This window comes from Papilio xuthus, unplaced genomic scaffold (assembly GCF_000836235.2).
Source record: "Papilio xuthus unplaced genomic scaffold, Pxut_1.1 DF829758.1, whole genome shotgun sequence".
NCBI lineage: Eukaryota > Metazoa > Arthropoda > Insecta > Lepidoptera > Papilionidae > Papilio > Papilio xuthus.
The window spans coordinates 3372003-3386722 of NW_013528891.1; the positions used below are offsets into that span (position 1 = coordinate 3372003).

At 33.6% G+C, this 14720-nt stretch overlaps 1 protein-coding gene across 1 annotated transcript in view; it reads right to left on the bottom strand.

Annotated features, from left to right (window-relative positions):
- Positions 1 to 391: 391 nt before the first annotated feature.
- TfAP-2 (transcription factor AP-2) overlaps positions 392 to 14720 on the bottom strand; it is a 28065-nt gene continuing 13736 nt past the window's right edge. The window contains exons 2-10 of the mRNA XM_013312941.1: positions 11069 to 11251; positions 10638 to 10787; positions 9046 to 9159; positions 7894 to 7948; positions 5339 to 5528; positions 3086 to 3204; positions 2539 to 2681; positions 2001 to 2168; positions 392 to 1498 (exon numbers count right to left, since the gene is read on the bottom strand). Of these exons, the coding sequence (XP_013168395.1) occupies positions 1391 to 1498; positions 2001 to 2168; positions 2539 to 2681; positions 3086 to 3204; positions 5339 to 5528; positions 7894 to 7948; positions 9046 to 9159; positions 10638 to 10787; positions 11069 to 11251 (1230 nt within the window). The 3' untranslated portion in view covers positions 392 to 1390. The remainder of the gene's footprint in view (positions 1499 to 2000; positions 2169 to 2538; positions 2682 to 3085; positions 3205 to 5338; positions 5529 to 7893; positions 7949 to 9045; positions 9160 to 10637; positions 10788 to 11068; positions 11252 to 14720) is intronic.

Genomic DNA, 14720 nt, shown 5'->3' on the forward strand with positions numbered 1-14720 from the left:
ATTTATCATATACTTAAATTCGCATAATGAAGATGAAAAAAAACTATTATTAATATAATATTTACACATAATATTTGATATGTTTCTTGTCTAGTCACCAGATACTATTGCTTTGTAATAAACGAAGGACCATAGATAGTGGAATTTATAAAAAAATGCTATATTTTTTCCGTTATTCAGATTTTTATAGATGGACGGTTAGACACAAATAGATCGAGTCAGTTTGATTACAAGAAATATTCTTTTACCTTTAAATCTAACTTTAAATTTGTACGACTCGTGCGTTGTAGAAATTTACTCAGACTTAAGTAACTTAACTTGAAAGATTTTAAATGATATTTCTAGAAAACATTACATATAATATTCTAACAGTATTGCAAACTCACTTTTTTATTTTAATTTAAATATCTCTGTGGTTAATATCGTGGTTTAAATTAAAAAAAAATTCTAAGACTTTATTTGACATCTTATTATCTTGTCTATGGTCCTCCATTTTTGAAATCAATATGACTGTTACATTTTAAAATAGTAAATGCTTAAATAATACTATTGTTGCTCGTAATTCTATATGTACAATATTTTCACAATCTTGAGTATTATAATTGCACTTTTTGAAACCCTGAAATTCCATTGCCTTAACATTTGTATAAAAACATAATGTTGTCTATAGTTTTCAAAGACAATGAGTGAGATGACAGTACGTTTTTTTATAAGTGTTTCGACAATGGAAGGACACAGTAAGCGGCTTATCGTCATAAAAATAAATACGCATATTCGTATATCACATAAGGTCCAGATAATGGCAGTTTTCTATAAAAATTGGTTATGTATGTATTAATTAATGGTTGATAATAAAAGTAAGAAATGACCCTTTAATATTTTATCGAAGATTTTTTGTCATGTCATCCATTAAATTATCTGTGATAAACCAGAGACAATATATTTTTAAAAGTGTCTCGTCAATGAAAACCTACGATTATAAAATGGTGATGTGACATTACAGATTAGAACAAATTAAGTTTAATTAATTTGATTTTAAAGTAACATTCCTTTCATGATTTTTTTTCTCACGTAATAATAAAAATTATTTTTAATCTTGGATAATTTGAAGTTTGGTAAAGGTACAGATTATAATTTGATGAGATTTCTTAAGCATTAGCAATAGCTTTGTTTGTTTTTTCAATTACTAACCAACTTTGAATAATTTTTGTAGTAAATATATTTTTTTCAACTGTCGAAATTGTAACTTTAATGTACTTCTTTATTATTATATTTTTTTAATCCCTCAAAAAATAATTTTATACACTGGCAACATTTTCGAAGGGAAGTCCATAGTCATTGGGAAGGCGCGTTCGTGTGTCACACTGAATACGCCATATTTGTTCTTGTGTTACTTTTTGATGTCGGGATCCATTTTAGTTTTGTCCATAGACGATGACACCATGCCACTTTGAGGATATAATTTGTCTAAGTGCTTCAGTGATTCATTTAAAAAGTTCTGGAACAAAAAAAAACTTATAATTCCATTTTTAAAATACCTGATCTGTAGGATTAAATTAACTAAGGACTAAGCTTAACGACGGTATGTTTTTACGTAGACAAACTAAGATAATATTTTTTTGAATATCAAAACACCAAGAAACATAAATATTAGGACATGGACTGGAATTTCGAATTCCGCCCACGTATCTACTTCACTCTACACTAGAGAAAGACAAAATAATGAACTGATTGCTAAACTTCGGTAATCAGAGAAGCATTGTACGAAGATGGAAGATAAAGGATATTTTTCTAAAAGGAAAGTAGATTTTGTCTAAAAGATTGTCAAGGAAAATAAAGTTTAGAGTTCACAAGTTGAAACCAATAGCAGTTTAAAAAGGGCGACCATCAGATTCAGTCTTAATTGTGAACCGACCACTGCCCATAGACATCTGCAATTGACACGATGAGAAAAACAAAAAAATAATAATCTCTGGTGTAAATATTGATGTAGATTGTACCTGTATAGCTGTGAGGGCGGCGACAATGGCGGGTCCGCCGAATCCGTGCGAGATGAGAGAGAAGTGTGTGAGGTGACGCTGCACGGCCGGCTCCAGCAGGTGCGGCGGCCGCGTGTTGCACAGCGGAGACCTGTCCTGGTTCAGCAGGTCCATCAGCTCCTTCGTCACCTATGTAACAATACACATACTACTTAAAACGTCCTTTTGGTCCTTCGAGTCAGTAGATAAAGATGTTATATATTTAATGGACTGGTACTGAATATAAAGAGTCAACTATTCTGTAGTGTTAGAAAATCTTACTAATATTATAAATGGCAACGTTTGGATGGATGTATGTTTATTAGATATCTCCAGATCGGTTCAACTGATATTAATAGAATTTGAAATAGATATAGAACACAGTCTGGAAGAAAACATAGACTACTGATTATTTTTTTTATTCTGTGCTGACGGGCAAGGGCAAGTTAAGCATGTCTTATTTCATACCAATGTCTACATATTAGAAGAAATAAGGTCTGTCAAAAAATGTTAGTATTACCTGTTTAGTCGCTTGCAGCAGATCCCGTCGTCTCCTCGCGTCGTGCTCAGCGTACTGCCGCGCCAAGTACTCCGCGAGTGCGCGCGCCGGGAACTCCGTCTCGCACACGTAGCCGAAATCTCTCGCTAAGTGTACCGCTTCCGCTGGAAATATTACTACTTTAGTACGTCTAGCCATGGCTAAAACCACAGATATAACAATACTATACTAGTAAAATTAAGTAAGGAGCTAGAAGACCGACAGAATTTATTAAAAACTGCGGAAAAATGCATCGAAAGATTGTTTGGACTACGGAAGACAATGAAACACTTAGATCGCGGCTGACATACTTATCAGACTGTACGCGGAATTGCTTCCATTTTACGCCTGTCTTAGCCATTAGTGCGTTTCTTACTTTTTGTAGCTATTTCTATAATGTTACTTATATTATAAATATGGATGGATGGATGTTGGAATTTGGAATAGATGTAGAACATAGTCTGGAAGAACACATAGGATGCTTATTAATTTTTTAATTCCGCGCGGTGTGTATATCTTTGGTATTTACCTTCAACAAGAGACGTCAGTAAAGTAACATTTGCAGCTTTCCGTCTCCCAGCTGGTAAGTTGAGGCCAATCTTTTCTAGTTTCTCACGAAGTAATCTGCCACCATTTTTACTTTTCGCCCTGGCAGCAATAAAAAGCCATTAAGGTAATTAGAAAAAGAAAAATAATTATTAATCTGTGCACAAGATCAGAAGCAACTAGAAATTAATTATCGTTCATGAATGACATAATAAACATAACCTATAAATACCGTTTTGTAATAACGTTTTTCCTCACATCAAAAAAAGAATGAATATAAAAAATATCACAATGAATCTAATTTGGATCCATCATTTAATGTAACGAGTAACTGACCGAAGAATACATTTAAAAATTTAAGATTAAATTGCCGCGCAACGGTTGACAATATTTTGACAGCTATTTTTTTTTGTAGCAGGAATAATAAGATTCTTTTATTGACTAAACGTTAAATTATTATTCCTAATGCATAGTTTTTAATTTTAAAATTGTTTTATTAAGAAGTTTATATAGAATTTTAATATTTTAATAGATAATAATTTATGGGTTTTGAACACTATTTAGGAAAACAATTCATTGGTTCCTAATTATAATTTCATACTTATTACGTAACCTGACGCAATATTTTTTATTAACTTATTATAATAAGAAATAAAACTAAGACGTCGACAAACTTCTTGGAAATCGTACATATAATATTATATATTTTTTCAATGTCTGTACGTCATGTAACATTGCTTCGTACTTTGAGATGGACAAAAAAAAATCATAGCTCATAGAATTCTGACAGGTCGCATGCCGGCAAGCGGTAGTGCTGCTACCGACCGCTAGATCGAGCCACAGATAACCTATCGATTACCGTCAAAACCGTAATTCATGATTGACGCATAGAAAGTTGAAAGAAAACAAATTCAAATGTAATCGAAAAATGGATTATTATCTTTAACACATTGTAATAAAGTTAAATTTGTAATGGATTTAAATTATAAATGCCTAAAAATAAGTTGGTAATAACAGGGTAGGCTCCGAAATAGGCTACCAGTATTAACCGACAAAATGAAGGCTCGTTAACGAAATTGTTTTCGATAAATTTCTTTCGTTTGACGATGAGTTTTCTCTATAAAGTGAAGGTTGTCGGTTACGTTGATTGATTGAATTAAAAAAAAAAGATTGGAAGCTTGCAAATGAAATTACGACATTTGCTTATGAATTTATCTCAACGTAACTTTTTAAATCTTACTAATTGTAATATTGTATTTTAGATGGATGGATGGACGTTTGTTATTACGTATCTCCAGAATTGCTGCATCGATCTCGCTGAAATTTGTCATATATGTAAAACATAGTCTGCTTATTATTATTTTTTTAATACCCGTACGGAGTCTCGGTGGCCATTTAGTTTTTTAATAAAAGTATTAAATACAGCCAATCTTTGATATTAGTGCAGTAAATTTTAAGTTTATTCGTTACAAATCTAAAATAATACAAATCTTCTAACCAATAGTATATAGATAATTAATTTTCCTGCATCTTAAGAACAAAAATACTGTACTATATCAGCTATTGTGTCTATTCTCGCATTAAAAATACATAAATATTTTATTTAATCTGTGTCGATTATTTTCACACGTTCGCTTAACCAATGATAATAGAAACTATTCTCAACTAACGAGACAGACAATGATAAATTTAGAATCAATGGAAAACTAAATCGAATGAATCTACACATTGCTAAGAACTAATGAGCGAGATATCGAATACTCGATTTGTATTGCCATTCGATTTCGATTATCGATTATTCGACGTATGATTCGCATCGATGGTTATGAGGTAAAGATACCGTTGTTTGTTTTTTGAATTTGGAATCGAAGCTTTATGATTTGTCGAAAAATCCCCACGCATCTTAACCCTTATGTTATGTTTTTTTTTTATATTATAAGGTTGCCAACGAGCAAGCAGCCACGACATCCACAATTCCTTGTGTTGCTTATCTTTAATCGACGAAGGAGTAGATGTACCGAAAGAAAATATTTCCCCTTCCAATATGTCCACTTCTTTGGCAAATCCACTTCCCCTTCCTATTCTATCTTTATAATAAAAACACATCAGATAGAGTACAAACATAAGGTCTTAGTCACACATGTTTTTATTACTTCCGCTAGACGCCTGTCTTTCCCTGGTCTTGTGTGTAACCTATTGCTAAAAATAAATATCAGAATTTAGTTAAAATACTTACCGCCTCAGTACGCCGCCTAATAAAGACGCATTAAGACATTCGGGTGGTGATAGTCTTCTTTGTACTTCGGCTACCGTCACCTTATACTTGCTGGTGGAGGAGAGAAGTGACAGTCGACCCGGAACTGAACAGAACACGTCGTTAGGCGCACACGACCCACTGCCACCGAGACCGTCGCGACCTTTCATCGCTAAAACAATGTAAACACGTTTAAAACACTTACACTTGACAGTTATTTCTATCGCACTTGGATACTCATCATTACTACTAGCCTCTACTGTCTGTACTAAAATGGCGAAAATCAAATAGGCACAAAATACAATAGCTTATAGCCTGTCCATAGAGGTTAGTGTTTAAAAAGTATTTTTTTTTGTTATTTCTATAGTAACTTACAGTGTAGGATCTTTTAGAACGAGATTTTCAAGTCGTTTTATTTTGTACTTAATTAGCTTAAAAAAAGTCTGACAGATATTATATTTATAATTTAAATATACAAGATTAAAAATAATTCTGACGTAATTGTTTTTTTTTTGCGAACCGTTACCATTCGGGTACGTCTACAGTATTCCATTCCATTTTTTTTTATTAATAACAAAAAGTCAAGTCAATCTATATTCGTTCGGTATGCGTGTGATTACAAAATAGCCGGCTTCAAATATCAACAATGGCAACACTAACAATCACCGCCACGCCCCAAACATGCGCTCAGCGTGATCTCTTTTCAAATTGTAATATTTCTATATGGCAACCCTAATACAATAAACATTACCGTGTCATTAGTACGGCACCATGCTTATTTCACACCATGTGTAGCTTTTATAAAAAAATTATTAGCGGCCAATTATAATTTGAATTTGGAATAATTTTTTTTAATCTATAGCATAAGAAAACGGACGGGGATTTAAGAAGAAAAATGAATGTATGTTTTCCAAGATTGTGCCAAAACTTACTAATATTATTATATAAATGCGAAAGTTTAGATGGATGTTTGTTAGAAGATATCTCCAGAACAGATAAAGGGATTTTGCTGAAATTTAGCATTGATGTAGAAAATAGTTCTAGCACATAGGCTATTATAATATTTTTTTTAATTTTGCACGAAAAGTCTAGTACGTTAAATAAATGGGTTATCACGTGATTAATTTCAAAACAAAATTATGCTACTGGCTAGCAAAAATGGTCTAACGATTCTCATTTCCAAATTCGAATACACAATTTGAATTTAGAATGATTGATCGTTCGTTTTATTCGTTTGATATCGATTCATTCGGCCGTTGAATGAGATGGGCCTTTACAATCTACTTAGAATAATCGATACACCTATGAGATAAGTTCGGTGCGGGGCCTAATTACTGGGCTTATCTACGCCGGGTCATCGATATGGGACTAACAATAAAAATATTTGATAAGTTAATAACATGTACTTATCGGAGCGTTCGTGCGGTTTGAATTTGGAACATCGCGTACGGTCAGCAAACAAACAAAACAATATTCCAATGTTGCGACACTGGCATATACAAATATTCTTGTCTCTGTTTTTTCTAAGAGAACGAAAGAGATAACAATACATAATACAAGTAGTTACACACTCAATGGTTATATTCGACTACACATTGGATAAAGCTATTGGCCAGTAGCAAATATTTCGACTCTAGACAAAGATTTGTACTGAGACATGTTTGAAGTAATTTTTTTTTTTTCGAAATTATATATATTCGAGATTACCAAGTTACTGAGATCATCCAGATTACTGAGGCCCAAACTCTCTTTACTGTTATATTTTAAAGAACTATGAAAGTTTTTTTTTTTATCATAAGGAATGATTAGACTTGATTCATTTGTTACTTATGGCAGGAATATAAGAAAATTTTGTACCGTTTTTTGCTATCCGTACTAGATTTTTGTATGAGTCGACAGAAACTTAGAAGATCTCTTTGCACACACCGCACTGGGTTTCCGTTTTAAAAATTTACTGTAAGCTACTAATAAAGTATTTTATTAAGATTCCATTCAACTATTCAAAGTTATGACATAATAAGAAATTTTCCAGACATTATAATATAAATGCAAAAGTTTATTACTAGGCATTTTCTAGACGACTAAACGTATCTCACTGAAATTTGGCATAGATGTAGAACATAGTCTGGAATAAGACAGCCAACTATTTTTTTTAATTCCACGCAAATGGAGAAGAGGGCAGCTCCGTAATATGTGAATATTTTGATAACAAAAATAATTAAAAAAAAAATGTATTACCGATTTAATGCGCGTAATATTTCGAATGCATTGGCTCTTGTACTAACATATTTTTGTCTCTGTTTTTTCAAAGAGTATAAAAAGGGATGAAGCTCCGTAAAGTCATGTGAATATTTTGTTGGCAAAAATAATTAAAAAAAAATGTATTACCGATTTAATGCGCGTAATATTTCGAATGCATTGGCTCTTGTACTAACATATTTTTGTCTCTGTCTTTCAATGAAAGAGAAAGAGATGACTATAGTGTCAATAAAGCTAGTCTTAAATACATTTCATTATGAAGATGTTAATGTACTAACTTTTTAATAACGGTAAATCCGTCATGAAGCCCGTCGTATCATCCATGCCGGCGTTCTGAAAAAAAAAACAAATTAAATACCATCCCATATTATTATCATTATATTGTTATTTTTAATAAATAATAAATGAAGAATGTAAAAGAAAAACAGATATTCCATATTGAGGACGCGTTCGATCGGCCATTTTAATTTACATAGGTTATTAAATTCCGTACGAGGGTAGCTGAAATATTTCGATGATATTGTCTACTAAATATCTTAAATATATAGAAAAGATCATCGGTGGCTCAGTGGTCAAGCACTTGACTTGCAATCTGCAGGTCCTGGGTTCGAATCCCGCCATGTACCAATGTATTTTTCGATTTCCGATTTACATATATCCGACATTCTTACGGTGAAGGAAAACATCGTGATGCTGCACATATCTGAGAAGAAATTCAAAGATATGTGTGAAGTCAACCAACTCGCACTTGGCCAGCGTGGTTGACTATGGCCTAATCACCCCTAACTTAGGGTATGCTCCGAGCCCTTCGGTGGGGACGTATAGTGAGATGATGATGAATGAAATGAATATAGAAAAAATTTCACGATATAATTCAAAATTGATGATGACCCATGTTGCCTCCCCTAAGTCAAATACACTTTAATGGGGGCGCATCAAACTCTCTTTTTTCTGGTGGCATAATAATTGACCAAGAAAATATACAACATTAGGGCCTAATACAAGATCTTTTTCTCTTCTCTTTTCTAAAATAGCATGGAAAAAGTAGATAGATACGACAGAGGAGATATCATTTTTTGTTTTGTTCTCTCCTCAGTTCCAGCGTGGTTTACTATGGCCTAGTCACTGAGTTAGGTTAGGCTCCAAACCCCTTAGTAGGGACGTTTAGTGAGCTGATGTTAACAAAATCTTTAACAAGACGTGTGATCGAATTCAATAGAAAAGAAAAAAATAAATTTTTTTAATACATATTTCACTAATTTACAATATCATTCATTGTTTATGGATTCTGGAACGTTTCAGTGTTTAAATTCATAAAAACATGTCTTCATTATATCTGTTTAACTATAGACCCTAATTATAGATAGGTTATATCTCATTTTCATTGAATTCTATATGCTTAAATTTATTTTTAAAAGGTTATGGATTACCTGTGTTTCATCTGTGGAGTGTAACGCATGATGTAAGGCCAGTTCGTGTTGTTCCCTTGCGCCGTAATCCGCTCGTCGTTCACCGCCACCGTATCCAAAGCCTCCGTGTGATAACTGTACAAATAAAACAATTATTGTTAAGATTAACATTAGTAGAAACTACATGTAGAATCTGCTGGAGTACTAATAGCCGGTGGAATACCATGACCACATAGAACGACGTGAATGTAACTCCGCGTTTCGTTAAGGGGTGCGCTTGCTGGACGCTAAATTTTAGTCGTCTTCCCCATTCCCATCCTTTCCTTAAAAAATAAGTAGATAAAAAATTAAGTGGATTTGGCGGGCTTGAGATATAAAAAGATACGAAGTAGTAATGGTCAACAAATGGGTTATGACAAGTTAAACTAAATTAACACTAAGTGACGCCCTTACCGACAATTAAACGTATTCTTTAAAATTATATTAAAAAAGTAACATATCTAATTTATTTAACAATTTAAGTAATAAAACAAACTATGAATAACAAAAAATAAAATCGTAAATATAATTTTTTCATTTGACATTTAATCACAAAATGACATCCAGTTTCCCGCCAAAAGCGCATTGTACCGTTCGGAAACCGGAACGTTGAGCAGCTAATCTATTAAAGTGGACTTTTCGTTCATAACCTTTTGTTGATATAAAAATGAACGTATATTTTCTTCATAACATACATTTTTGAAACGGCATTGTTAAATGTCAGATATCAAATTAATAAAGAAGCTTTAGAAAATGAATTGATATGGTCGAGTATTACCACAGATAATACAAAATAGGTAGGATGGTAAATTAAGAAAATGTTTTTAAAAAAAAATAAAATTAATAAATCGGCCTAGAAGTAATTACTTTTGTTTTCAAATATTATTATTAAAATTATTTGATATTGCGTAGTTTTCTTTGACGCTTAGGTAAATATTTAAAATGTTAAAATCTATTTTGACAAGAAAAATATCGTTTACCTTTTTAAAAATAAAATCAGTTGAGGAAATAAAGATATTAAAACTAAACCATGGTGATATAATTAATATCAAAATATTTGTATCTGTGTAATACGATATGCGATTTATAATCAAAACTCTGCAACGATCCGTGCCCCTCGACCAGAGAATGCGCCCCAACGGTCTTCGAATACTTCCCAAGATCCTCCGAAACATATTCCAATAATTATGTTATTAAATTTATCGACTATACATCGACATAATATCGAACTTCTATAAGAATGTCTTGTTAAAATATTGTAATTTATATACTACTAGTGTTAGAAAATATTACTTAAAATCATTTGGCGCTAACGGCGCCCTTTCATTACAAAGTCAAGTGTCAGAATGATTAGTGAGGGGACATAAATGTTGACATTTAATAAGGCTAGTGTTGCGCCAGTACACAGGCACAATATCGGTTTTTCTTCCTAACACTAGTGAATAGAACGAAATGAAACATCTGGTCGTCAAAAATCAAATCAAAATTATTTTATTATGGAATTAGATTCCTTAAAGGGATACGTAAGCTCTCTTTGGGTGAATTATTTTGCGTTCTTTTATAAGTATACTTACGTGATGCGAGTGTATGTCATGGTGGTCCCTGTGGTGTCTGAGATGGGCGTGAGTCTCGTGATGCGAGTGATGTCGCGGCAGAAGTTGCTGCGGCGCGTAATGTTGGCCATACTCCCCGCCCCCACCGCCGCCGTAATCCATTCCATGGCTCTATAACAATGTTTAATTTTAGAAGATGTTCACATTGAAATAACTCGATGGCAATTACAAGCAAATCGTGAACACTACGTTAGTATGTTGCCACGGCAATGGGTTGGCTTGTAAGTTTAAGATGCTTCTATTATTGATTGATGTAGAAAAGTGCTCTACCAACAGAAGCCTTGGCAATTCCATTTAAGATTGGTGTAGTGCCTTAGGTTGCCTTGCAATAGATACACAAATATGTAATTTTTGGTTGTAAAGCTTTAAAAGATGAGACAATTGATTAACACCTGTTGCTGGTGGTGCGGACTGGCGGGGTGTGCGGGGTGAGCAGGGTGTGAGGAGTGCGCGGGGTGCGCGGCTGGGGCGAAGGGTGGCGGGAAGTATGGCGGCTGAAAGTCCGCCAACGAGGGCTGCGCGCCGCCGCGGAACCCGCCGCCGCCCAGGCCCAGCCCGCCGCCACCCAGCCGCTCCTGTCACAGATTATATTAGATTAAAGCAAGATTAGATTAACTGGAACACAGATGCGACATATGTTGGAAAAATTTGTTCTGTCGCTTTAACTTTAAGTTACATTATGTGGGCGATTATCGTCGATTAGTACCAGCGGGCATAGGCAAAGTGCATTCGCTTTGAAGCGATTCCATAACGAACTTCAATATTGTCTGAAACTGAGGCGCGACAATCACGTGACATATCGTAAGTTATTGTCAGTTCTATACATGTTTGAAGTTCGTTTTGTAATCGCTTCGTAGCGAAAGCACTTTGTCTAACCCACCAGGTGTGTGTTAAAGAATCATACATCAAGAAATTAATAAAAACTTTAAGTTCTTAACAATATTACGAATAAGAAAAGAATTTGTGTTGCCATTTCGATACAAGTTATTTGAAGACATACTATAATTTGTAGAAAAAAATCTATTAAACTGAATTACATTTTTAATAAAAAGGAATCAAATTAAAATAACCATAGATTCTAATTCGGAGTTCGCGTGCCATCCACCATAATGTAACATTACAGTAAGTCTGTATCGCATTTACATAGTGTAATTAACCTCAGAGCCGACGCTCTCTTTTATTACATACTCGTTAACTGTATCTTAATTTGTTATAATACAATAGTGTAATTTGTATGGGGAAATTGACTTTTTTATATCGGATAGTTATCTGTGACGTTGACGTTTGAGTTGATCACTTGTATCGACTTAATAATTAGGCACGTGTTAGAAATAGGGCTGCCAACATAAAAAAAACGAATACTGGCTGACAATAAAATCACGTTCCGGAGGCCTAATTTTAATCTTCTTTTCTTCCAATCCTTATCTATATATAAAAGAAAGTCATGTTAGTTACACTATAACTCAAGAATGGCTTTACCGATATGCCTGAAAATTGGTGAGGAGGTAGCTTAGAGCCAGGAGACGGACATAGGATACTATTTACTTATTTTTTTTCGAATTTATGCCGTAAAGAGTTGCTTTTTATTTAACTTACTAATATTATAAATGCGAATGTTTAGATGGACGGATGGGTGGGTGGGCTACACTAATTAAGTTTTTTTAATAATATATCCACGAGGACGGAGTTGCGGGCGACAGCTAGTTTCTTATAAGGAAAGGATTAGAAGTGGATGGGTTGCCCAGATGAGAGGATGCATGGGAAGGGACAATATTATCTCTCTACGAATCCCCTCCTCCGTCGATTAAAGGTGGGCAATGCATATGCAATTTTGTATGTCTATGGGTAACAGTTCCTTCGTTATTCCAGCGATTTCTGGTGGCCGCTCGCTTGTTTGCGTATCTTATGATAAAAGAAGACACTTTTGTTATTCCTTGGTGAACGAAGACGAAAAACAAAACACATCCAGTGGGATGTTTTCAAACAATCCACTCCGAATTACACGGATATCCATACCCAAATATATATATATAGTCACAGCCCTAGTTATTATAGAATTGTTCAGTCGTCAATCTGTTGGAATATGATGATTGTTCTTCGTCTATTCGATTTATAGACGCATTTTCTATGATTGCTATTCTTTTAAAAGTTCATTAGTTCCGAATCTTTAACAAGAACCAGTTCAATGCGGAGTTCGTATTCCTATAGGATTGTTATACAAAGATGATATATTTATTGAACAATTAAAAAAAAATTGGACGAACCTGACGGTTACAAGAAATGGCAGGAAAAATATTATCACTCTGCTTCAAAGTTAAAAAAATTGTAACATAATATTTTTGAGAAGTAATAATACAAGGAATGGAATTAAAAATGTGAATACTTTTATTTATGTTTTAACTAGCTTTCGCCCGTGACTTCGTCTACGCGGAATTGAAAAAATCTTCAGTAGCCCATTATCCAAATATCAGCGATATATATGCAGTCGTTCTAGAGATACCTTCAAACAAACATCCATCCAACTATTCGCATTTATAATATTACTAAGATATCTTTAATGAAATTTCGAGTTTCTATTCCGTCAAATCATAAACTGACCACACCCTGATTACAAAACGTCTATAAGTGGTCTAGTTAAAATTAATGACGCGTTGATCGGTCACTCTAATTTGTGTAATAAATTTTATCGAAATTAATGTGTACACGTTACATCAATTAATCGATTGTCCCCAATCGATGTATCGAATGGAACCTGCTGTAATGTGGATCAATTGCCAAACTAACGATTATATCGAGTTACCGAGTTGACGAATAATCGATTACGATCGAGTTTTTATACCGGATGCTAGAGTGAAAATTGTAACCTGGAATTTTATGTAGGTAAGTGATGGTTTAGTTACTACCGTTGTGCTTACGTATAATTTGAATATAAAAATAAAAAAGCTTAACAACAAGCTGTTATTTATTGCAAATTGTATATGAATATATTTAGAAAAATAAATTAATTTGATTTGATAACGATTTAATCGTTGTTTTCTGAGACCACAATTCCTGTGAAGGTATCGTTCTCCCTCTCATTATCTTGGATAAGTAGTTTAATTTGGTCTCGGAAACCAATGATAAGTCGTAACAACGTTTTACTTCTTAACCAATGTAACATTTTAAATGTTCTTTTATGTGAGGAATAGGTTACATAAATAAACGTAACTTCAGAACCGATTTCGATTAAATCTGGCATAAATGTAGAAACATAGTCTGAAATAACACAGTTTTTTTTGTATTAAAATTTTGGCAGATTTTTTTGCAAATTTACTAATATTTCTTTTACCATTCCAACTAAGCTCTAAACTTGTGTTAGGATATGGTTTACGACAATAGTTGAATCGCGGAATCCGCATCCCCGACCTCGTGATAGGAAATCCGTGCCCTTAACCAATTAGGCTATTGACGTCTACTAATTATGTTTTCTTTAATTCCGCGCGGACGATGTCGCGGACTGCAATTAGTTTATATTATGCATACTTAATAAAAATGTTCATAAGTAAGGGCAATTAGTGATGTAAGTGTTCTGATTTTACGAAGATTTATATTTTCATTCCTTTTTAATTACTTTTAGATCTTATCTTACTAATATTATAAATGCGAAAGTTTAGATCGATGCTCGTTAAAAGGGACCTGCGGAGCTGCTCAATGGATGATGAAATTTGGCACAGATATAGAAAATAGTCTGGAAGAACACATAGGTTACTTATTAAGTTTTTTTTTAAATTCCGCGCGGACGGAGTCGAATGCGACAACTAAATATGAGATAAACAAAACACGATAAGGAATTCGAATGAAATTAAATATCAGTTATCAATTTCGATCTATTTAGGTTTACACATACGCGAAAAACAGTACCCTCTTTTGTATAGAAAAAATATAAACTCATATGAGGTGAGCGTCGGTGGCTCAGGGGTCAAGCACTTGACTTGCAATCTGCAAGTCCTGGGTTCGAATCCCGCCATGTAACAATGTTTTTCGATTTCCGATTTACATATGTAC